Genomic DNA, 26060 nt, shown 5'->3' on the forward strand with positions numbered 1-26060 from the left:
CCCACACTCAGCAGATAAGCACACGCCCCCCACTCAGTAGATAATACACATCCCACCCCCCCTCAGTAGATAAACGCACACCCCACACTCAGTAGATAAGTATACATTCCCCCCCCTCAGTAGATAAGCGCACGCCCTCCCCCCACCCTGCTCAGTAGATAAGCACACAACCCCCCCACTCAGTAGATAAGCACAAGTCCCCCACACTCAGTAGATAAGTACACCCCCCCTGCTCAGTAGATAAGTACACCCCCCCTGCTCAGTAGATAAGCGCACGCCCTCCCCCCACCCTGCTCAGTAGATAAGCACACAACCCCCCACACTCAGTAGATAAGCACACCCCCCCTGCTCAGTAGATAAACGCACACCCCACACTCAGTAGATAAGCGCATGCCCCCTACTCAATAGATAAGCGCATGCCCTCCCCCCACCCCACTCAGTAGATAAGCACACAACCCCCCCCCCCACACTCAGCAGATAAGCACCCTCCTCCCAGTAGATAGAATCATTTTCTCTTCTGTCTGCTATCCTATCTCCTGGGACTCTTTCCAGGGGAAAACAGAGCTAAGATAAAGGAAATCAGCTCCAATGAGTGAGGCCCAGGGCTGGCATGAGAGGCTCCATGCTGAGCATGCCTGGAACCTGGTAGGCCCCAGGCGCATTTTACAGGGAGACAGTGCAGTCTCTGCCATCCAGTGTGCGCTCTCTGAGGCCTCTCTGCCCTTTCTGGCCTCTCGCATCCACTGCTCACCACTATTTAGGAAAAGCTCCATTGTTCCCCCTTTCCACACAACTTTCCCTTAAAGTCTTCTTTATTCCCTGTCTGAGTTTTGAACTTTTTTCAGCATTTTTCTGAGTGTGTGCATGTGCATGCCCATAGGAGATTGCACATGAGAGCATGCAGATATCTTAGCATGCCTGTGGAAGCCAGAGGATTACTTGGAGTGGTCCTCTTCCTTTACCATGTGGGTCCTGGGACTTGAACCCAGGGAGTCGGGTTTGGCAGCAAGTGCCTTTACCCACTGAGCCATTTTGCCAGTCCCTTACAAATCACATTTACATATTATTTATTTATTTAATCATGTATGTATGTATGTATGTGTCTATTTGCTTGTAAGGGGGCATATGGAGGTTGGAGGTCAACTTGTAGGAGTCTAATCCCTTCTTCCATCACGAGGATCCGGGGGATCAAAGTCAAATGACCAGGTTGAGTGGCAGGTGGCAGGTGCCTTTCTTTACCTACTGAGCCATTCCCTCCTCTCTGGTTTTGTTTGTTTTGTTTTGTAGGCAGGATCTCAGTCTGTAACCCACACCCACAAGGAACTTTATAGAAAGCCCAGGTTGGCCCCAAATTCAGCAGTAATCCTCCTGCTGCGATTATAAGCACGAGCCACCATACTACACTGCTATCTTCATTCATTTTAACAGCAAGAAGCAAGAAACAATATTTTTTAAAAGTGTACACCGAATAATGAGCTGTGGCTCACAAAGGTATTCATTCTCTGCCTTTAGGGCTCTTTTTCTTCCTTTTCTTTTGTTTTTGTTTTTTCTAGACAGGGTTTCTTTGTGCAGCCTTGGCTGTCCCAGAACTTGCTCTGTAGACCAGGCTGGCCTTGAAACTCACAGAGATTCTCCCAAGTCTGCCTCCTAAGTGCTGGGATTAAAGGCACGCGCCACCAGCACCAGGCACGGCTCTTTTTGAATGTTACCTACCAAGAAATGCTTGCATGCGGGGGTGAGGATCTGAGGTGAACACTTGCCTGGCCTGAGTTCCATCCCCAGCACGGTCAACAGGAAAGCCAGCAGCGTCCCTTCAATGGCACACTTGTGCTTTTGGAACCCGAAAGTTCCATCATCTCAGGCTGAGCAAGTAAATGAGGAGATTACCAAGTGACAATGAGGGAAGGTCAAGGCAGCTGTCAGTGTTTCCGATCATTACATATGACCTTCATTCAAATAGTGACCTGCCCTGCCCTTTGAAGAAGTGAAGTCAACAGAACAACGTGCCAAGGCAATACTCTTGCCCTGAGTGTTGGGAAGCACAGTTCTCTGTAATTGCAGAGGCAGAAGCTAAAGAACGGAGCCGCTGGGAGTTCTCCCTTCCCTGCTGCTGGCTGGGGGTCGGGGTGAGGAGCAAGAAACAGCATGGGCAGGAAGGAGTCCGGGAATCCAAGATCTCAGTGGTGAGCAGAGGCCTCCAAGGAGTTGGCGAGACCCAGAGGCTCATTCACAGCCCAGCTAGGAGGAATGAGGCTAGACGGTCAGGGCTGAGAGCCAGGTCAAGAAGTGGCCTTCCAGGGCTTCCCACAACTCCCACTCAAACTCTTTGGTGATACCAGATAAGCCACGTTTACCACTGACACCAAAGAAACAAAAGCAACATGGAATTACATGCGGTTGAACATAGTGGTGCACTGGTGTATGTTACATCTCAGCCCTTGGAAGGCAGAGACAGTAGGATGGCTGCAAGTTGGAGGGCAGCCTGGGCTACACAGCAGCCCCGTCTTGTCTCAAAAATAAGTAAATGAGAGCTGGGAATATAGCTCAGTGGCAGAGCACTTTCCTCCTATGCATAAGTGAGTTCAATTCCCAACACTGAGGAAAGTGAATAAATTGCAATCACAGATTCACTGGCAAATGCTTTGGGGTGGCACAGGCCCTTGGCACAGCCTCTAGGATTGCTCTATAAGCATCCTAAACACACCACTAAGATGTGAGCCTATCTTCTCTTTTCAGAACGGACACTGGCTGGGTAACCCGCTTCCAGGAAGCAGGGCTTGGAGCGGGACACTCATTTTACAGTGGGGGAGCCTGGCATTCACATGGCATTTTACCAACCGAGTCATCTCCCCAGCCCTGGATTCACAACTTGATGCATTATTGGGAAGTGACGAACACTAGGAGGTGGAGCCTACTTGGAAGAAGTAGGTCCCAGGAAGGGGTGCCCTGAAAGGGTTTATCTTATCCCTGGCGCCTTTCTCTCCCAGCCCCTGCTCCCTGACTCTTATGAATGGGGCAGAGCCCCTCTGCCATGTCTGTCTGTTATGCTGTCTCCCTTGAAACAGGCTGAGAATCCATGGCACCAGAGGACTAGGGACTGAGATCTTGAAGACTGTGAGCCAGCAGAAACCTTTTCTCCTTTAATCAGTGTTCTGACTAGAACAGCTTTAAAAAAAAGGAGAGATGGCTCAGTGGTTAAGAGAACTGCCTGCTTATCTAAAGGTCCTGAGTTCAATTCCCAGCAACCACATGGTGGCTCACAACCATCTGTAATGAGATCTGGTGCCCTCTTCTGACCTGCAAGCATGAATGTAGGAAGAATACTGTATACACAATAAATAAATAAATAAATCTTTAAAAACCCTGTCTCGAAAATCAAAAAAAAAAAAAAAAGGAAGAAAAAAATCCACCTTGTCAAAAATAGGTTACGCTTTGCATCGAAGACCAGGCTGGGGTTAAGGCTAAGACTTGAGGACAGAACCTTGTCTCTTGTGCCACAAGGCCCAGGGTTCCGTCTCCAGCACTGTGTGGGAAGGGAAGAGATTAGCCTAAGTGACTTCCTGCTTTCCTGAGACACGTCTTCAACATCTTACTCATTTTTCGGTTTTAGCTGAGGGCCCCAGCCCACAGCCGCCTGCCTCTAGCTCAGGAAAACTCTCCCTCCTATGTGTTCTGTTACCTCAGGGCTGCACAGGGCTTCTCAGAAATGCAGTTTGAGGTGAAGGTCGGGCACAAGCAGCTATTTATTGCACCTGGCAGGGCCTATTAATACGTTGAAATTCCTGCAATTCAAGGGCTTCGCCCCAGCAGGGCAGCCGCACAGGAGAATGTTCTACACAGGATCCAAATGATTTCAGCCCCTGGGTGAGCGCCACCATCGTGGCAGAGCCTTCCTGGATACAATGAATGCCCTTTTAGGGTGTGGGATCTCAGCACACTGGCAGTGTGCAAGGCAATCCGATCGCCCACGCAGCCCAGAGTGAGGTCACAGGCCCCTCCCCTAGATTGTTGGAAAGATTTTTCCCCCCTGGGCAACATTACGAGGAAGCCAGTGGGCCAATGCCAGGGAGGAAGCTGTGGAAATGGGGCACCAGAGAGGGGAAGAATTGTAGGAGTGGACAGGAAAAGGGTTTCGTGTCTTGCTGTAACTGTCCCCTCTCTGTCTAGTCACATGGAAATGGATGAGGTCACAAATCACAAGCCAAAGTTCAGAGAACCAAAGCTCAGAACCAACACAGCTTGGTTCCTGCTACCCTTGGACACTTGGGGAATTTTCAGCTACATACATACAAATGATACACAGCTGGTTCTTTCTGGTGTTGTTTTTAGTTTTGCTGTTTTTGAGACAGAATTTCCTTGGCTGTCCTGGAATTTGCTCTGTAGACAAGGCTGCTGGCCTTGGACTCACAGAAATCCACCTGCCTCTGCCTCACAAGTGCTGGGACTGAAGGTGTGCACCACTGTTGCCCGGCACACTGCTGGTTCTTAAGAAGTAGATTTCTTGCTTTTAATTCAAGTACTCAGGAGGCAGAGGCTGGGGGATCTCTGTGAGTTTGAGGCTAGTGGTCTACAGAGTGAGTTTCAGAACAGCCAGGGCTGTATGTAACACAGAGAAACCCTGTCTCAAAAAGACTTTTGAAGAGAGAGAAAAAAAGGAAAGAAGAGAAGAAGTCGATCCTTCAAATGTTACTTTGAAGTAAAGCTAAGACCACTTGTTCATTCAGGCATTCATTCCCTCACTGCCTACCCTGGAACTCAGTATCCGGGGCCTCCATCTGAGTCCACCGTGGAAAGGTGCTGTAATGGGCATCTCCTCAATAGGAAGCTTTTGGTAGCCTTGGATTTACGGTCAAAGCAAGAATCACAACTGAATGCATCGCCGAGCAAGAGGCTGCACTGTTCAGTGGAAAGACAGGACGACGCCGGTCCTCTATCACCCCAAGCAGAGAGTCCTGATAGCCAGGCTCCCCACACCCAACAGGTGTACTAGCATAGGCACCACCCCACCCAGGGTTCTGGACCCAGCATTTCTAGCTGCTTCCAGCTGAGAGAGACTCTGTGTCTGGAGGCCACAGTTTGAGGACCACTGGGCCAGAAGTGGAAGTCATGTCTCCAGGCTCCACTGCAACAGGTTTTGCTTTCAGAGAGGTCCTGTGGCAGCCACATCTGGGGGGTGGGACCAGCTAGCAGACACACTTGCAACTCCATCCCATGAGGAACATGTGGCTTTGATATGCAATTTACATCTGTATCATACAAGAGAGTAGGGAGAGAAGGTGGGGGGAAGAGAAGGAGGGCATAAGAGAAAGAGAGAGAGAGGAGCAAACCCCTGTGTGTTAGGTTCTGGTTTTGGGGGGCAGGGACCCTGTGGCTCTCATATGTAACACAAGGCTCATGCTTTCTTCTTCCTCATGTAAAGACTGGGCACCCACATAGGAGAATGGGTCCTGCAGGGTAACACTGAAGATTGGAGACATTCCTTGGAGGTCTGAGTGGGCTGGGGACAGTCCTTCCAGCCTAACAGAGGCCCTTCCCTGACAACCTGGTATAATCCTGATGTTCCTGGGCATCTGTGGTTGCCATGGTAATGGTAACCCCAATCCATTTCTTCCCCATCTCCACATGGACCTGAATGGACCAGGGCCTCTAAAGTTAGAGAAGGCCATACATGAGCAATCTGTACATGGCTTTGGTGCTTCCAACCACACTTCCAACCAGTCCCTCCCCTTCTGAGGGCCATCCTGGGCTGGGTCTTCGGCCATAGGGGAAAGCAACAGCATTGTCAAAGAGGCCTAGAATACACTTTATAGAAGCAATGCAAGCTGGGCAGTGGTGGTGCCTGTCTGTAGTCCCAGCACTTGGGAGGCTGAGACAGGTGAATCTCTGTGAGTTCAAGGCCAGACTGGTCTACATAATGAGTTCCAAGACAGCTAGGAATATGTAGAGAGACCCTGAGTCAAAAACAAAGCAAAACAAAAACAAACAAAATCTGTAGTCTCCTGAGCCAACAAGCATGCTGCCCCATATCCTCATACTCAGCAACAGTTATAGATGAGCCTGAAACCTTTGGGGGCCCATTAGGGCCGATGTGTGTTAGCCCAGATATGTTCCCTTCTGCGTCCATGTGAATTCTGGGAGGCAAACAGGTGGCTGGCAGCCCACCTCAATGATGCCTTCCCCCAGCCCAGTCAAACAGCCTGGAGCCTGGAGCCTGGAGCTAAGACTAAAGGAGAACCTGAAACTTAAAGCTTGGAGTCTTGAAGGAGTCTAGAGCAGAACCTGGTGCTTGGAAGCTGAAGTAGTGGGACCTGGGTCGTAAAGTAGAACCTTTAGCCTGGAGCCCGAGGGAGAACCTGGATGCTGGAGCCTGGAGTCTCAAGGGGAACTAGGAGCTTGGAGTCAGTCTTTTTTTTAATAGTATTTTTAAAATTTTTTATGATTTATTTATCTTTATTTTATGTGCATTGGTGTGAAGGTGTCAGATCCCCTGGAACTGGATTTTCAGACAGTTATGAGCTGCCATGTGGGTACTGGGAATTGAACCCAGGTCCTCTGGAAGAGCAATCAGTGCTCTTAACCGCTGAGCCATTTCTCCAGCCCCTTGGAGTCAGTCTTGAGAAGCATTATGAACTAGGGGGCAGGAGTCAGGCCTCTACCTCTTTAAGCACAGGTGACAGGCATGTGACCATTGCATATGTTTGTGCCTGGCATGATGTCCTGTGTAGTTTCGGAGGGTGTGTAAGGAGATCTCCCCCGCAGACCATGTGTGCACTGACAGCAAGCTCACCCCAGGCCTGACATTCACATCAACTCACATGTGCCATGATTTTATCACAGCTTCTATCCCTCGGGTGGGCACACTGGGGCTCAGGGACCCTGTGGCCTCATCAGGGATGGCAAAACTGGAGTGTGGGAACCGCAGAGCCCAATGTTGACGGTCAAGGCTGCACCTTCCAAGAAAGACTCGGAATGACTTAGGGAACCTCTCAGAAGATGCTTCTGGGCTGGGGAGTTAGGATGAAAAGTTCTCACAGTGGAAACAGCCCAACGTCTTGGCCACAGGAACAGCTGTGGTCTCTTGGGTGCCCGGCCCTTTGTTTGTGAACTCTGAGAAGGCTACGGGGCAGAGAGACTGCACTTTCTGGGCGTGCTGAGAGCTGGGGAGCTGAGCGGGTGAAGAATGGGCTATCCAGCAAAGCCACTCCATCCACTGATGTACGGACTTAGACAGAGGCTTGTAACCTGCCTTGGAAATAAATGCCTCTTAGCCAAGAGAAAAAAAAACAAATGGAGGCTGCACAGTGCATTCTGGGAATAATGGAGATGCCAGGAAGGTGCCATGATAGGAGTTGCAAGGACCCAAGGGTGATGGGAGGGGACCCTGAGCAAGAGAGTGACCCAGCATCTATTTTAAGATGCTTGGCTATGTGGCTTTGTAGGAGGTATGGGGATAATTTTAATCCCGTGGAAAGGTGGATGCCATTGATCATTTGTTGCCCAATATCTTTGCCCTGCTAATCTGGCCAGAGTATCGGTGGCCCCCAGCCCCCCCCCCCACATGTCACACTGAGCTGGAATGTGTCCCATTTTCCCTTTGATGTCATAGCTGGATTTCAGGTGGGCAGCTGACAAAGCAGATCAAGGTTGTGCCTGACTATGCCTTGATCTTGAACCTGTGGTATCCGGGTCTGTGAGCAGCCAGCATCCATGCTACTACGACTCAGCCTGTGATGTATTGCTATAGCAGCCCCCACAGACAATACTACTGCATTTCGGGAACACAGGCAGGTGCCATCAAATTTGCCGTGGAGACCTCTACTTCCAGAATCGGCAGCTATCTTCTGGACCTGCCCAACCTCCTCTCCACCTGGGAGGCGATGGTCCCCTCTCTACCGCTTTCCAGGAGGTCCGATGGAGTAAATACCAAAAATAGGCTAGGCTTTGTGCCTGCCCCAGAGAACAGCAGCTCACCCTGACGAAGTCCGAGTGGAATGTCTAGGCTTCCATAGCGGAGGCCAGTGGTTCTGTGCTCAAGGCACAGACTCAGCAGAGGTGGGGGGGGGGGCGGGCGCAACGTCTAAATCAGTGTTCTTCTTCCCAGCAGCCATCTGACAATGTCTGGAAACATGTTCCCTCCTCCCCACCAAGGAGGTGGGAGTTATTGGCATCTGCTGATCAGAAGCTAGGGATGTTGTTGAGCCTTCCATGGTCTCATCGGGTCCCCAGAGCCAATAACATCCAGGCTGGGGAACCCCCAACCTAAAACGAAAGTATGAAAGAAGATATGGAAAATTGAAACAACGTGGAAGACCGCCACCTAATTTCAACCCATGTGGCAACCATGCCGGCCGGCTAGAGGCATGGGTTAAAAATAGGGAGGTAATTTAGTAGCTTCTCAGAGGTCAGATAAGCCCAAAGATAAACAGCTGTGAACAGTCCAGCCTGCAGGGGCCAGGTCTTCAGGACGTCACCCAAGACAGGCACTCGCCTAGGTTATGAAAGGATGGAGCACTAGGAAAGCCTGTGTGCATCCTTCTGCTGACTTTAATTGAGAACCAAGAGACAAAAGTGATGCTAAACACAGGGGTCCTTTGTGCAAAGAGCAATATCTCGTCTTTTGTCACTAAGACGAGACACCTGACACACACAACCTAACGACTCAGTCCATGGGTCTTGGTGCTGTTGATCCTGGGTCAGGGTGAGGTCAAAGACTATGGTGGTGGGACCCTGTGGCCAAGGTATCCTACCTCATGTCAGGCCACTAACAGAGACTAAAAGACAGAGGAAGGCCCTCAGACAAAGTACAGTCTCTGGAGACACATCCCATTGGTCTATTCCTTCAGCTAGGTACCATCTTCTAAAGTTTCTAGAACCGTTCAAAATATCACCATCAGCCAAGGATCAACCTTTCAAAATATCAACCCCATTTTCATATCCAACTCATAGCAGTCCCCAGCTCCCATACTCTGAGACAGGGAAGTCCATAGGTGTGTGGATACTAACTGTGTGTGTGTGTATCTGCATATATAAGTATGTATGTATGTATGTATGTATAATTTCGTATGTTAAACCACAGCCATGAAGCCAGAAGCAGTGGTGCATGCCTGTAATCCCAGCATTCTGACGCAAGAAGATCTTGAGTTTAAGGTCATCCCGCCACCTGGGTGACACAATGATACTCCATCACAAGTAAGCAACGCCACAGCCATTAGCATCTTCACCGCGAGTTCATTTAGCCAGTCCTTTATGCCACCTGCATCTCTCTTTCTGGTCAGCGGTTATCTTCTTTGTAATTTCTCTCCCATCCTTCCTCTCTGTCCTCTCTCTCCTCACACCACCCTATCCCTTCACCTAGGAGGAAGCCTTGTCAACCCTGACCATGGATCCCTGGCTACATCTCAACAGGACTCAAAGCACCAAGGCCTCCTGATGTTCTCCCTGAGCCACTTGTAGGCAGGAACTGTCCACAGCTCTTTCAGTAGTACCTGCTAAAGGCCACAAGACATCCCCTATCACATATCCCACACATATGTCACATAGACCACCACTACCCTGGCAGAACCATTCCTCTTTCACAGACAAAGGGAAGGGATGAAGACTGCTGTGCCCTTCCCACAAGTGTGCTTCAGGCATAGTCCCACCGCTGGCTACCCCTTTACCTGCATCGCCATTCCTCTCCACTTCAGTGCCAGACCATGAGTGATGCATGGTTTGAGAAAACTCAATTGGGATTTCAAATTATGGGCTATGCCTATTATAATATAGCGCCACAAAGGATAAACCACTGCTCCAGAGCTTGGCCTATACCAACACAGTGGCTACTACCTGTGTAACTACTTCAGTTAGTTTTAAAACTGTTGAGAATGAAGGTCCTCAGCTGCACGGCCACACTACAATTGCTCAGCAGTGACCACGAGGATGGTGGCTCTTATGATACCTTGCAGAGACACAGACAATTCCCACCACAACAGGATGCCCCACAGGCCAGGGTGCCCTGACAGCCAGCTCATGTTCCAGAGGCAGTGAGAAGCATCTCGGGGTACATGGGATGACCATGTTCCCTACTCAGTCTACATGGGAAGCCCACTTCCAGGACTGTCAGTCTAGATATTCCTATTTCTTTCCATATGCCTGAGGGATGCCAGAGGAAAAGGTGGAAAGTAAGAATAAAAGAAATCACCGGGTGGCGGTGGTGCACAACTTTAGTCCCAGCAACTCGAGAGGCAGAGGCAGTAGGATCTCTGTGAGTTTGAGGACAGCCTGATCTACAGTTTGCGTTCCAGGACAGCCAAGCCTATACAGAGAAGCCCTGTCTTCAAAACCAAAACCACAAAAGAATAAAAGAAATCCAGGACAAGGGTGGCAGTGCGGCACGAACAGAGATGAAAGGCAGAATGGGCAGTGTGTGAGCCCCTGGTGTTGTTTATATGAGCAGGGTCAGTGCTGCTATGTGAATCACCCCGAGAATGGAGCGGAAATCCTGACAGAGCCCAGCACGATGCTGACTGTTTTTGGCTCTCACATGCTGCTGACCTGAGAGTTTATCCACGGCCAAGACCAGATCACATTCTGCCTACCCAACTCCCCAGGTGCTTGTTTTATGTAAGGTGTATCTCAGGTCCTAGGGAACTTGACAAACCAACGAATGAATGAAAGGTTCTTGATGCCGAAGTCAGAAAAATATTTTTTTTGTTTGTTGGGTTTTCTTTTTTTCCTTTCCTTTTCTCTCCTCTCCTCTCCTTCCTGTCCCCTTCTCTTTCTTCCTTTCTTTAATTTTCTTTTCTTTCTCCTCCTTCCTTCCTTCCTTCCTTCCTTCCTTCCTTCCTTCCTTCCTTCCTTCCTTTCTTCTTTTGACAAGGTCTTGATAGATAGCCATGGTCATCCCGTTACTTGCTATGTAACCCAAGCTGGCCTTGAACTTGTAGCAATTCTCCTGCATCTACTTTTCAAGGGTTGTATGTGTCCCCATCATCCAACTCAAAAAATCTTAGGTTTTGTAAAATTCTCATCTCTCACCCAATTTGGCATTTTATTTTTTTCTATTAGCAAAGACAAACTAATGAGCAGTTTATCTGTGTTGCAGGAGGTTAGTGAGTTCAAGACCAGCCTAGACGACATAGTAAGGCTCTGAGCATGTGTGTGTGTGTGTGTGTGGGGGGGAACAGACAGACAGACAGAGAGATTAAAAAGAAAAAGAGGGCTGGTTAGATGGCTCAGTGGGTAAAGTTACTTGTTCCAAGACTGACAACCCGAGTGTCACCCCTGGAACTCACGTGGTGGAAGGAGAGAAGTGGCTATGACCAGTTATCCTTTTACCTCCATCTATGTGCCATGGCATGTACACGCCTGCACACGTATGCACACACGTGTAAAATAAATGCGATGCATGCATAGTGGCACAGACTTTTAATCCCCTCATCTGGGAGGCAGAGGCAAGCCGTTCTCCGTGAGTTCAAGGCAGATCCACACAGCAAGTCACAGGCCAGTTAGAGCTACATAATGGGACCTTGTCTCCAAATAAATGGATAAATAAAAATAAATACATAATAAAACAAGTTTCAAAATGAAGAATCACAAAGAAGAAAGGGGATGAGGAGCAGGAGGGATGCTTCCAGAAATTAAAATTCAATATAGCTTAGGCGTATCTAGTAGGAGTAGATTCATTTGAATACTCTCCCAGACAATCTAACAAAAGACAGAAGTGTAGGGGAGGGGGAGAGAAAGATCTGCACAGACAATAGGCATGCCTAGAAGAGAGAGCTGGTGGGATGGGGACACCCAGAAACCTCAGAACTGGAGAGCCACCATTTCCAGATTGAACGAAGCCTGTCGTGTTCAATACACATGAGAAAAGCCCAGGATACTAAGAACAAAGTGACTGCCTCCCGACCCAGAGAACAAAAGCGGGTTACAGCACCAAAGCTATGAACAGCACACACCTTCTCAGAACAACCCCAGAATGCTAGAGTAAACCAGGAAGAAATGTTGAGAGGACCGTAGAAGTTCGCTTTTAATTTTCCTTTTCCTCATTGATTCGCTGACTTATTAGGTAACCCAGGCAAATCCTTGGCAGACCTGCCAACACTACGCCCCACACCCCTCTGCTGGGGCTCCGTCAGCAAACGGCAGTCTTCCCCCCACCTTCTCCTGCGCAGGGCTCTTTTCAACCAACAATATCAATTGGGCATCGCTTCAAAGGACACAGAGAAATCTTTGACATTCTTTAGAGACTTATTTTTAACCCAGATCTCTATATATAACCAAACTATCAATCAAGTGGGAGGGTAGAAGGCTTTTTTAGATGTGTAAATATTTGGAAAAGGTATTCTTGTTCAGAAAGCGACTGAAATGGATGTGTTCCAACAAGTCAAGTTTTGATCCAAGAAAGATAATGTACAGTCCAGGAAATAGGGACTCAACCCCTCCACCCAAAAGGGCAAAAGGATCCTTCAGAGCTGTAAAGGGGGAGTGGGTACTGGGGTGGGCAAAGGCTGGGCACCCAGACCCAAAGGGGAGTGGGTACTGGGGTAAGCAAAGGCTGGGCACCCAGACCTGACTGGATGGGTTGTGGGTAATAAATGGAATTGCATGATGATCTGATTTTCTAATTATATTACAAAATGGAGCATAAAGAGTCCTGTTAAGGGGCTGGAGAGATGGCTCAGAGGTTAAGAGCATTGCCTGCTCTTCCAAAGGTCCTGAGTTCAATTCCCAGCAACCACATGGTGGCTCACAACCATCTGTAATGAGGTCTGGTGCCCTCTTCTGGCCTGCAGACATACACACAGACATAATATTGTATACATAATAAATAAATAAATAAATAATTTTTTTAAAAAAGAAGAGCCCTGTTAAGACTGAAGAATTACAGATCAGATACGTGGACAGGTGAGCAACTCTAGGAAAACCAGCAAGCTGTGTGGGTTGACCCCACAGCCACAGTGATTTGTAGGAGGCAGCACAGTCACCTCCACTGGCCTTGCCTGAACGCTGACTGTGTGCACTTGACCGTTGTTCTGGGATCTTTACATGACATCTTTCATCTGCCCTCACAACCACCTCATGGGAAGTGGACTATTATCATTTCCTTACTGTATGTAAGGGGAGGCCCAGGGGCTTATGTAATTTGCTTTGACCATGAGTAGTGGGCAGATTTGAACCCATGAAACCTGACTCTCGTGTCCGTACCATTAACCACCTGTCACTGCACCAGTGAGCATGTTGTTTAACCCACAACATGGAAATGCAGGATGAGGATTAGAGGGATACAGAGAGGCCCTATTTGGGTCTGTGGACACTCACTTTGATTCTTCAACCCAGAAAGCCAACGGACAACATCTAAACTTGATAAATCAACAAATCAACAGAATATATATATGGAGACAAGGTTTCTCTGTGTGTAAGTATCCCTGGATGCCCTGGAACTTATTCTGTAGACCAGGCTGACCTTGAACTCAGAGGAATCTGCCTACCTCTGCCTCCCAAGTGCTGAGATTAAAGGCATGTGCCACCACCACCCATAATAGACTATCTATTTACATGCATAATATTTGGGAAAATGATGATACTCACCAGAGCATTCAGGGACATACGGGCCCTTTAAAATATTGTCTTTTACAGGGCTGTGGCAATGCAGTATTTATGAAAACATCTCCTATATTCTAGAAACTGGAACTTCTGCTCGACCTCACAGCCAATAAATAGTATACCTGGAGTTGGCTGGCGGTGGCACTTGGGAGGGAGAGGCAGGCAGATCTCTGCCAGTTTGGGGCCAGCAGGGGAGGAACAGGTTTATGTGGCTTAAACTTCAGCATTGCTGTTCATTGCTGAAGGAAGTCAGGACAGGAACTCAACCAGGGTAGTTTCCCTGAGGCAGGAGCTGATGCAGAGACCACAGAGGGATGCGGCTTACTGGCTTGCTCTCCCACAAGACTTACTTGTTCAGCCTGTTATAGAACCCAAGACCAGCAGCCCAGAGATGGCACCGCCCACCATGGTCTGAGCTGTCCTCCATTGATCGCTAAATGAGAAATTGCCTTACAGCTGGATCTCAAGGAGGCATTTCTCAGCTAAGGTTCCTTCCTCTGATGACTAGCTTGTGTCAAGTTGACACACAAAACCACTCAGTACACATATCTTGAGGTCATGTAAAATTCAAGATTACTATTCTACTGTCTGCTCAGCTTGTCCGTTTAACCTACTTTTTAGAAAACAATGTAATGAGCAACCTCACTTGCCTTGGGTTTCCCATGGCCCATGGCTGTTTCAGCTGTCACAACCGAAGCCAATGAATGCATACCTGTAATTTTAAATGATGTATTCTTCCATGACCCTGACCCAGAGAGCAATGTATGTGCTATGATAACCCTTGCTAAAAACCAGCAAATATAGGTTGAAAAGAATCTTATAAGCTGAATATCCACCATTAATGTAGCATACACACACACACACACACACACACACACACACACACACACACACACACACATATTGCTTGGTAAATCATTCTGTTGGTGATACTGTCTGTTAGTTGGGGTCAGCTGGAGTCTGTGGCTCAATTCCTGGTAAACTCAGCTAGAGACTTCTGTGACGTGTCCCCCATTCCTCCCCTATGGGATGCTTTCTGTGCTGTTCACTAAAACAGAGCAGGGCCCTCTGTGAGTCACCTAGACACAGACACAGGCCCAGATTCAGACTCTTACAACAGGCAGTCAGGGAGAACAGAAGACACGAAGGGCGCAAAGAAGAGAACAGAAACCTGGACTGCCTCTTGGCTGAATGATGTCAAGGGGCAGTGCTTTGATTTCAGTCCCCACTGTGACACCGAGGCAGCACTGGTGACTCTTGAGTTGATTATTCATGCTTTCAAATCAACACGCACACTGTGAGGAAAGAAGCCATGGGAGAGTTTTCACCAGGAAAGGGTCAGGGTCTGCCAAGTATTAAAAGGACAGCTCTGGAAACAGAGAGATAGCTCAGCCTTTTGCAAAGGACCCGGGTTCGGTTCCCAGCACCCTCTCTGGTGATTCACAACTGCCTGGAATTCCAGTTCCAGGGGATCTAATGCTTTCTGGCCTCCTATATTCATATGACGCACAGAAACTCATACAGGTACACACAAATATATACATTTTAAAAAACCCTATATTTTAAGAATGATTAAAAGAACTGTGTGGATCATGACCTGAGAACACGGCTAAGGTAAAATCACACATTAGTTTGCTAGAATAAAAATGAAATTTTTACAGCTGTTAAGAGTGAGCAAAGAAAGCCTGGGACATACGGATGCAGTATCTGCCTCACGAAAGCCTACACTGAGAGCTCACAGGTCAGCTGGGGACAGCTGTCCCAGACATGGGTGAAGCCGTCCAGACCGTAGGATGTCTTCTGCAATTAAGTATTGGATGAAGTGTCAAACGTTCTACTTTTCTGATGGGACTCAGCGCACTTGTGGGATCAAACTCCTGAGAATGCCTGACTCATTGTGCTTCCCTCTTCCTCCTTTTGTGCCCCACACTCTGATGGGGTCTACAGTCCAGGGCCGTGGTCTCCATCATCCACCCTGGTCTCTTCATCCTTTCATAGAAAAATCCCCACCCTGAGCCTGGAGCCAGGAATCACCCAGACTCCCCACAGATGGAGGAAGAGACAGCTGGCTCTGATAGAAATAGCTGTGGGCGGCGCCCAGAGGCCACTAGAGACAGCAGGGCTGTCCAGCCAAGGCTCTGAATCCTCTCTAGCCTCCTCCATCTCTTGGCAATCACAACAGTGAAAGCTCACAGGCCCAGGAACTCCTGTTCTGCCATTCATAAGACCTCACAGATGATGGCCATCCCCCCAGAGCAATGTCTCTCTTAGGAAGGCCACCCAGGGTGGCTTCATTAGTATTTGAGGTGGGGAAGTTCTCCACATTGAACGATGAACAGCCACCATGTTTCCCCACCCTAGGGAAGGTGGGGTACCATCACTGCCTGATAGTGAAAGACTAGCCACTGTGGATGGCACAGCCAACCAGTGCCCATTAGGTTTTTATCAGCTGACCAGTCTTGGAAAATGAAGGCACGAAGTTGATGGCTCTAGGGAAGGGGCTGGGTAGCATAAAGGACCTCTTCTTTTTTTGTCACATTCAGGCAGTATCTGGCTTCACTCTGCTGCCACAGTGGGAGATGGGGCCTGAGGACTATGACAGAGGCCAGGAGTATGCCATGGTAGCTGAATTACTCCCAGACCCGTCAACCCAAGAAAAAAAACCAGGCCAGCTTGATGCTAAAGGCAGAGGAGGGAAAGGGTCTCAAATGGGCTAACCCCATGAGCACACCCAACACAATCTCAACAGCCTCGAGGTTTGAGAAGGTGCAGAGGCAGGCTCACTTGAGGGCTGAGTTCCGAGGTCTACTGGGGAGGATGATAAGGCCAGAGCATGTGGAAGGACTATCTTCATAGGATTGCCCGGTACAGATGTGGTGCTCACACCAGGCTCCCCAGAAGAAGAGCTTATGGCAGGCATGTGGCTGCTTATGGTTTCCTGCAAGAGCCCTAGAGGTAAGCAGGATGGCCGCGTGGGCTCATCAGGGTGTACATACACACATACCGCCAGCCTGATCTTGCTGTGAGCCCACAACAGAAAGTCACCAGAATGGGAGAGTGACATTTTCTGTTCTCACGCATATGAGTTAATAATGGCTGCAGGCTGGCTCTCCCAGGAGCTCTGCTGGGACTGGGGGACCTTTCCTGCCACACGCCAGGAGCTTTGCTCCAGTGAAGGTGAAGTTGGTTACTGGCTCTGAGCTATTAACATCCAATGCTCCTGGACCATATGCCAGGAGGATTCACTTAGAGTGGATTCCTTGGACAAGAGGCTTCAGGGGCAGTTATGGACTGTCCTCCCACTTCCTGCCCTTCCCTGTTGAATGAGGAAAGGCATCCCTAGTAAGCCACAGAGGGAGGGACCAACTCACCACCCAAGAAGATGCCTCCCTCAGCTCATGACAGACAACCCAGATGAAGTCAGCGGCTGTGGCTGTGGCAGGAAAGGCCTGAAGAGGACACCGAACATCCTGGGGCAGCGTGCTGAAGGGGAAATCCAGGCACTCCCAAAGTCCCTGGCAGAAGGTCCCATGTGGGAGGAGGGGAGACTCGGCCTTGAGATTTACCATCTGAGAACTTCAGAAGCACCTCCACCCAGATCTGAAACCTGGCACTCCCAGCCTTCCCATGCTTCTGCCAGAAAGCAGGCCATGTCTTGAAGTCTGAGGAGTGCTGGCAGCCCCCTTTCCCCAGCATAACGTTAGAATTCTACCTCCCAACGATGATTTAATCAATGCTGATGTACCAGAGGCATATTAAATGAACCTGTCTACTTGCTGGGTTAGAGCCAGATAGGACCTGTGGACACGGAGAGACAAGGCAGGCTGTGAAGGGGGCATTAAAAGTCTCTTCTCTTTTGCAGAAAACTTCAGACCCCCAAGAGAACTGAATTCCTATTCTACTCCACTTGGGTGGGTCACCTGCCTCTGTGGCTCAGGCCTTTTGGTGACCTTGACCCAGAATCTCCAAGTGTCTTCCTGAAGGCAACCCGCCCCCTGCCAATTTCATAACTAGCCCACCACCATTTAGTCCTGTTCAACGTACCAAAGTATTCAGGGCAAACTGGCCCTCCCCAGCTCCAGGTCAGGCACGGGTAGTCCTGTCTCCTTTTGCCACAGGGACTTCACAGGAAGACAGCAATCTGTGGTCTTGGAATTTGGAGCAGGAGAGCCATAGAGACCTGCAGAAGTTCTCTATAAAACCTCTGCTTCTAGCTCTCTGGAGAGAGGCAGGCAGAGGAGGCAGGACAGTTCAGGGGGACTGAGGCCAGTGAGCTGCCGCACAGCACTTCTGTCTGTGGATGGGGCCAGCATCCAGGAGCCTGCAGTATAGAGACACAAGCAATGGCAGGAGGGGAATCCTGCCTCCCCTGAGATTTTTGTACACTACTGGTATGTGTCCCTTGTCTAGGTCAAGTGGTCAGGGTTTTTGTCCTGGCAGCCAAACCATCTGGCTGGTAGACACATCCTTCAGGAACTCAAAATGCCACTTCCTCCAGGAAGCAGCTTCTGATCCCATCTGCTAGCTGGAATTCCCTCTCATTCTGAACTCTCCAGCCCTTCCACGCCCTTCCTATCCGATTGTGTCTTCTCCGGGCACCGTGGATCTACAGATCCCAACCTGTAGATAGAGTCTCACTATGCAGCCCACACTGGCCTCCAATTCTGGATCCTCCCAGCTTAGACTCCTTGGTGCTAGGATCACAGGAGAATTCTCCTCATCTTGCCAGACTCATTTTTGATCCAAATCCTTGCCAGTTTCTCTCCTCACTCTGGTGTTTAGGACAGGCGGTTGGTTAATGTGTCATGAATTAAAAAGTGAACAGTAAAGTTCCAAACCTGAGATGATTTGGCTAATGTTCATAAGAATGCTTAAAAACGGAGGGAATAGCTAGTTGCCTTCTGAATACCGATTTAATTTTACAGTTGGGCAACAGAATTCAATTGCAGAGCAGACAGCATCACCTGCTCCCTGCAATCTCTTCAGTGACTGCCGCTAGGTCTGGGTAAGGGCCACATCTGTGGCTGACTTTCACTGGAGGTTTGGGGTCCTCGGGGGCTTCACTCATTTCCCGAATTGGTTGGATATACTTTGCCCGCTGTTCCTTTGTGTCTCCCACAGCCTCAGGAAGTCTGTCCCTCCTTCAGAGATGAAAACAGGGTGGAGAGGGGGCTGGGGAGCACAGCTTTTCTAGACCAGCACAGTTAGTACAGAGAGGTCCATTCTGTCTGGAAGCTCAGGTCTGACTCCTGCTTGTCTTTATAACTGCTGACTGCAGCGCCCTGGATGCAAGGCAGAACCATTCCCTGGCCCCTGCTTCCAATCTATTTTTATAACAACTAGCCGATAAGAGACTGGCTTATGGGACTCCCAATCTTCTCATTCCTTTGTCCTGCAATCACAGGGATTTGTGGGGCACTCTGGCCCTCCCAGGGACACTTGTTTGCTGTGTGGTCACATACCCATGTAAGAGACTCCTGTTGTAATCAGGAATTTAACTAAAGTCAAAGGTACTGTAACCAACACCATTAATCACCTACTCTCCACCTGTCTAATGGTGTAAGATACTGATTGCCTGGCTAACACCTCCAACTGCAGGCAACCTCAGCACATTCTGCCAACTGCACCAGGGACCTATGCCTAGGGTGACATGGGAGAGTCAAGTGTCAAAAAGCCTCACAGAGGACAGAGTTTGTACAGTGAGCTTCAGGGGATGGATAGGAGTTTGTTGAAAAGCCCTCTCCTGTCTTGTACAGAGAAACCGTTTCTCAACTCAGCCATCTGCAAACAGGGATCCACATACCAGCAAAAGTGAAGTCAGGTATTCCAGACTACCAAGTGGAAGAGCCAGTCCTGGGCAGATCCCAGCCACTACCAGTCCAATATAACCGCAGCCTAAATTGTTGGGGTGTTTTTTCCACGTGGAAATAATATGTAGGCTAACTCTCCATCACAACCTGAGCAGAAGAGATAGGAGAAGCCCAGATTTCACCTGCACTGACTTTTTTTTTTTTTTAAGTCAGTATGTGCACAGGACACTCAACCCAAAAGGAACAGAAAAGCCATAGAAATATCTCCGATTCCTTTGTCCACCTTCGTCTGAACCAGTCGGCCCCTCCCCCAGAGAGGCTGCCACCAGTTTGTTCTAGTCTTTCCACGTGTCACGCATGCTGTTGCAGCCTGAAGGTTGCATCTTTGTGGGAGAAAACGGGGCGTTTGTACAGACACGCACACCCATGTGCCCTCCTTTTCCACATGAGAAGTTCATTAAAAAACGGGTTTGCCGTTGTAATAAACTGTCCAGGAAACTTTATCAAGCCTCCAATCATTCCCTGGTTTGCTTTCAGGATGGTCTAGACACGGGACCCCGAAGTTACCCCCAAGCTGATCCCCATGGTGGCAATGGTCACCAACCAACTGGGGCCATTTCAGCAAGGCCATGTGGCTTCTGGGGCCGCCACTGGTCAGCAGGGTCGGTCTAACATTCTTTCCCGGTACAATGGGGGGCACTGGGTCCCTACTAGACTGGGACCCTGCTACCTTGAGCCCCTGGTGGCCCGGTTAAACCAGTCCCAGGGACTAGCGGCCCACAAGGACCAGGGACTGCGGTTAAGGGCAGAAGCGCCACTGGCCTGTGGCGGGCGCCCAGTAGTCCGCAGGCCTTAGATGGGAGCCGGGGCCCAGTGCTTCTGCCCCATGGGGCCGGGCCCAGAGCGCGGCCACTGGGACCGCTAAGGACGGCTGGGGACCACGAGGGACACTGACAGCTGTGACCGCGCCTGGCTCACCTCGCGCGCGATCTGGTTCAGAGCGTCGTCCTCTGCCGTCAGCCGCTCCCGGTTGGGGAGCCGCTTGCGCCCCGATCCCTGCGTACCCATGTCCATCAGCCGCGGTGCACAGCTGCTGCGGGACCGGTCTCGGGAGCCGCGCTCGCCTGCCCTCCCGCTCCGCCCCTCGCTCCGCCGCGGCGTCATGGCGTCAGCGGCGCGGGGCTGGGGACGCGGGGGGGACGCGGGAGGCCGGGTTCAGGACCACTGTGCTATGCGGGTACCCTGGAGACCGCGAGTTGGGACACAGAGACGCAGGGTGGTGATGGAGATGCTGAAGCGGTGGCGACGAAAAAGCTGGGGGACAGAGACGCGCGGGTGACAGGGCGGGGGGCACTCGGGGCTAAGGCAGTGGTAGAGAATATTAAAAGTAGCAGAAACTCACAAATGAGCCTCCCTCATAGGGGCCGGCAGGGACCTAGAAGTAGCAAATTGTGGAGGCGATGTATTTATTGGAATACCAGAGAACACAGATCTGGGCATGAGAGATACTGTGAGACCAGGGGCTGTTGGTGGTGCTCAGGAACGTGAGCTGTAGAAAGCAAACTGCTTGGAACAGTGGGGAGCTGAGTGGTAACCTCTGCTGGGGTCATACAAAAACTTTCAGAGGATTGGATGGCCCGGAAGAGTTGACACTGAGGGATGGGACCAGGTTATGGCATCCTTATCTCAGCCAGTTAAATCTATCTCCAGGGAGTGAGAGTCTTGCTCTGGGATCAGGTGCCTTCAGATGGCAGCCCAGGTACTAGTGACCTCCCAGCACTCTGGGCTCTCGGATCCCTCCTGTGAGAGTATGCAATAGTATAGGGCTCTCTTCCTGTCTGTCTTTCTGCTCACATCGCTTGCTGTCTGCCCCCAGCTGGCCACTTGACTAGTGTGTCTCCAGCTTCTGAGAAAGGTCCAGGCATCTTCTCTGCTTCCAGTGCAAACTTACGCTCTGAACCTCTCTATGGGCACCACTCGGGAGAAAAGAAGGCTGCCCCGGGGGCTAGGCAAAGTGAACCAAGTCCTGCCCTGCCTTGTCTCCGTTGGTGCTCCATGGACTGTTTTTTACTAGACAGGGCACCTGTAAAAGTTCAGTCTGGGAAAGGCATTGGGATCTCTGAAGTTTGGGTGAAATTCAAGGTGGTTGGACTTGGGGGGAGGACAGCAGGGAGGACGGCCCAGAAAAAAAGGACTAACCTTCAGAAGGCCCTGGTGGCAGCCTTGTCCTCACTGGGATCAGCATGGTTAACTTCCTAATGTGTTTCCAGCCCGAGCTGTATAACCATGGGGTGTGAGCATTAGAAACACCATGTGGACACTGATGGGGACAAGAAACAGACCCCTCAGTGACAGGGAAGGTGTTGGGAGCATTTGCCAGGGAAAAGACGGGAAACTGAGTGACTTGTGAGGAGTGAGGGATTCTGGTCACATTGCTCAGGGAGTGAGGAGACCCAGCTGGTGCACTGCTTGGCACAATGTAGGCACAGGGGAGAGACCTGTTGGCCGAGTCGCCTATACCGTCTTTGTACCATGTGGCGCCCCATACTCCTTAGTGATGTAATCCTGCTAGAAGTCACGGGCATTATCTTTCTTTGCCCAGGCCAGTTGGGAGCGGATCATCATCTCCTTAGCAGAGGTGCGTTGAGGTGACCCCATGTTGGCGAAGGATGTGTCCCCCCAACCTGCTCCTTCACGTACACCTGCTCTGCACCTGCAGTCTGCCAACTGCTTGGCCAGGTTCTTAGGCACAACCATGAAGGACACAAACCTGGTGCTGTCCTCTCAAGGTGAAGGAAATGCTGGGTCTCCTTACCCAAACCCAGTTCCAAATTCCAGCATCTTCCTTCTGGGAGAAGCCTGTCTGATACCTAAGACCATTCCCTCTACCTTAGATCCTTAGCCCAGCCCTCCTGGCACCCCAGGAGTCTGGCCCTTTTATTCTGAGAGCAACCTTCTCCCAGCAGCGCTCTCCTGTCCCACACAATAGCATCAGCAGATTGGTTCAGAGTAGTGAGAGAAGATACCTCAAAGATCTAAGAACGTCCGGGGCCACTATGTTCATCTTCAAGATACACCTCTGATGTCCTCTTTAGAAAGTATCGTGGGAAAGAGCAAAAGAGACCAGGGCAGCTCTCATAAAGGCCAATGAATAGCTGAACCCTATCCAGTTTCCCACTCTGGGTCTCTTTGTTCACTGGGTAAGCCCTGCAGGAGTCTTGGAAGTTACAATGGGTCTGGCCCCGTCTGTGTGAGGACTCATGGCTTCTGAGGGAGAGGTTAGCATGAGTTGTCACAGGGATTAAACTGGGTGCATTGAGTCATCATGTGGTCCTATCCCTGCCTCCTCTACCATCCTCCACCAGCAAAGGCTAGAAAGATCTCTCTTGGACAATAGTGGAAAAAGTCGGGGGGAGCTACATCTCCTTCCAGTGACGGCTGGCATAATGGAGCAAAGCCTCTCATGGTAGAACATGGGTCAAATTTATGGCCACCGGTGGGACTGACAGTAGGTTCTGACTCTGTCCCACCAGGCAGGGGGGTGGTGTGGGTTTGACCCGCCACCCACTTTCATTTGCTTCTTTCAATGGCTCACACTCATATTTCCAAAAGAGTAAAGTGGTTTAGCCCACCCTGATGCTGCCATCTTAGATGCCTGTGGACACCCATTTCTAGCAGGTTTGCTGGAGGAAATACTTTGGAGTTGTCTTGGGCTCTTTCTCTCCCCTCCCCAACCCCACCAGATGCCCAAACTTGTTTTTTCCCCCCCTTCACCTCTGATCAGTTTCCCTACCCTTTTGCATCCCATCATGATCAACCCCAGCTCAGTTAGAATCCTCCTCTCTAGATCGCTGGTGTGGATAGTTTCCTGAGTGCATTGCACAAAACAACTACAGGGGGTTCAGGAGGAAAACGCTAGAACTCCTATTAATAGCCAGAATGGACTGCATAAGGATGCTGTGCTTCAGAAACAAGAATCTGGTGCAAGCTGCTGGCTTCCTCTTACAGGGCAGGAAAGGAGCACGTGCTCTTAAGTGGGTTATATTGTGAGGCCCCGCAGTGGCCATCTGAATGCCACTGGGACCGATGGCATCCATTCTCTCCTAAAAGCCCTTTTCCGTCAAGCTGCCTACTCGGATCTTCAGAATGGCATCTCTGCGGCTGTCACAGCAGCTCTGAAGGGGCCCAGGAGGTGTAATTGTGTTGCTAACTTGTGACTAGTCAGAATGCTGAAGTTCTCAAAGCTATTTAAAGTGTTATTCCCGTGGAATCTCACACTCCCAAGTGCTACCTAGTTCAGGAATTTTCTAGAAACACAGAGACTGAGTGGGAGAGTGTGATGCTTGGCTGTGCCACGTGTGTGTCTGGGAGAACTGTGAGGTGGCAGTTCTGCACAGAGCTGGCTCCTCAGAACATCGTCTTTCTTCCCTTCCACACCTCCTCCTCTTCTCCCTCTCTTCTTCCTCTTCCTCTTCCTCTTCCTCTTCCTCTTCCTCTTCTTCTTCTTCTTCTTCCTCCTCCTCCTCCTCCTCCTCCTCCTCCTCCTCCTCCTCCTCCTCCTTCTGGGCTCTGATTAAAGGCAGGACTCTGAACCTGGTAAGCATGCTGCCCTACCATCCTTAGAGCTTTCGTGTGTTACTCTCTCACGTGGCTTCCTGAGGCCTAGGACCAAGCTTGCCTCTTTATTCCCCCAAGAGCTTTGCTCAGGGTTGTGGATCCGTGAGTGTTTGGAAAATGTACTTGAGGGTCTGGAAAGATGCCTCAGCAGGTAAGAGCATTGACAGCTCTTGCGGAGGACCTGGATTCAGTTCCCAGCACCCACATGGAGGCTCATAACCATTTGTGACTCCGGTTCCAGGGGATCCAATGCTCTCTTTTGACCTCCTTAGGCATCAGGAATGAACATGATGCATGTGCATATATACATGCAGGCACAACACTCATAGACATAAAATAAAGTAAATCTTTTTTTTTTAAAGGAACAAGTTTCAAGAGGGTGGATCAAAGAGTTACATGTCAGAGTCTGGGGCTACAAAATCAATGGGAAAAAAATCAAAGAAATGGGAATCATGAAGAAGCAAATTGTAAGATGTTAAATGTCCAGACCTGGATAGAGGTGGGCGGTCATTGGGCTTCCCACAGGTCAGGGAACCCTGATTGCTCTTCGAGCAGATGAGGGAGGGTGACTTGGTCGGGGGAGGGGGAGGGAAATGGGAGGCGGTGGCGGGGAGGAGGCAGAAATCCTTAATAAGTAAATAAATTAAAAAAAATGTCCGGAGATCCCGAACTGTGCATGTGTGGTTGACTCTCCATGGAAACTAGAAGAATGCAACAACTAGAACCCTGAAAGAGCTGAGCAGAGGCTGTTAGCAACTGCTTAGTACTAGGGAGATAAAGACACCAGCTTGGGTCCAGCAGGGCTACCAGGGCCTGGGACTGTGGTTAGGAACTGCCTCCCAAAGGTGTTTTGAACACTCACCCAACAGCCACTGACACCACTGAGGAGATTGCTCTGGTTAGTTTTTGTCAACTTTGTCGTCTGGGAAGAAGGAACCTCAGTTGAGGACTTGCCTCTATCAGATTGACCTGTGGGCATGTCTGTGGCGTGTATTTTCTTGATTAGTTGTTGATGTAGGAGGACTCAGCCCACTGTGGGTGGTGCCACCCCAGGGAAGGTGGCCCTGGATGGTATAAGAAAGCAGGATGAACAAGTCATAGATAGCAAGTAAGTAAGAAGCATTCCTCCATGGTTTCTGTGTCAGTTTCTGCCTTCACATTCCTGCCCTGACTTCCCTCAGAGATGGACTATGACCTGGGGGCTGTGAGATGAGAGAAACACTCTCCTCCTCTAAGTTGTTCTGGTCAGTGTTTTATCACAGCAAACTACAACAGAGGTGGTGGAACCCTTAGAAGTTGAGACCTGATGGGAGGATGTTAAGTCATTGGTCTATGTTCTTGAAGAGCATAGTGGGACTCTGGACCCTTCTTGTCTCTTTGCTTTGACTACCATGAGGGGAGCAGTCCTGTCTCAGCAAGATGTGTTGCCTAGGCACAGGCTCTAAACCAACTGAGCCAAACCACTATGATTTGCAACTTTTAAAACCACTAGCCCAAAGAAATCTTTCTTCTTAACAAGTGGCTTCTCTCGAGTATTCCGCTATAGTGACAAGACTGTTGACTGTTGCACCCGGTAGACATCTCAAGCTCTCACTAAAATTCCAACCACTTCTTAATGGAGAGGCCACATTTTTGCTACAAAGTGTGACAAGAAAACTCAAAGAGACATGCCGTGACAAAAACTTAGAGCCAAGTCTTGATAGGACCAAGGTGACAATCAGGGCCGTGCAAAGTGAACTTACTGCTGAAGACACTCAAGAAGACAACAGAATCCAGAATCTGCAAAATGATGCCAGCATCCTACACTGTCCTAAGGAATTACTAGATGAGAAAGAGATTCACAGTCAAGAGTCACAGTCAATTGGGAAAGATTCAGAGGTGACATAGATGTTGGGATTAGCAGAGAAACAGCAAAAACATAACCATGAGGGATGTGGGTATAAAGGATGAAGGTAGGGAGTGTAGAAGAGACTTGGGAATTCTAAACGTGAACATGCCAAGACATGCTGGCACACATGAGCTGAAGTGGGAGACACGCTTAAATCT

At 49.7% G+C, this 26060-nt stretch overlaps 1 protein-coding gene across 31 annotated transcripts in view; it reads right to left on the reverse strand.

The window, feature by feature from the left end:
- The window catches only part of Lrrfip1 (LRR binding FLII interacting protein 1), a 131877-nt gene extending 111326 nt beyond the window's left edge, over positions 1-20551 (reverse strand). For 22 of the 31 annotated variants that reach the window (XM_075951504.1, XM_075951502.1, XM_075951503.1 and 19 more), the window contains exon 1: positions 20376-20548. In XM_075951504.1, coding sequence (XP_075807619.1) covers positions 20376-20471 — 96 coding nt within the window. In that variant the 5' untranslated portion in view covers positions 20472-20548. Of the gene's footprint in view, positions 1-20375 lie in introns of all 31 variants that reach the window. The other 9 variants (XM_075951491.1, XM_075951472.1, XM_075951468.1 and 6 more) reach the window with 2 other exon arrangements.
- Between the last annotated feature and the right edge of the window lie 5509 nt (positions 20552-26060).

The sequence above is a fragment of the Microtus pennsylvanicus genome, chromosome 17, assembly GCF_037038515.1.
Source record: "Microtus pennsylvanicus isolate mMicPen1 chromosome 17, mMicPen1.hap1, whole genome shotgun sequence".
Taxonomy (NCBI): Eukaryota; Metazoa; Chordata; class Mammalia; order Rodentia; family Cricetidae; genus Microtus; species Microtus pennsylvanicus.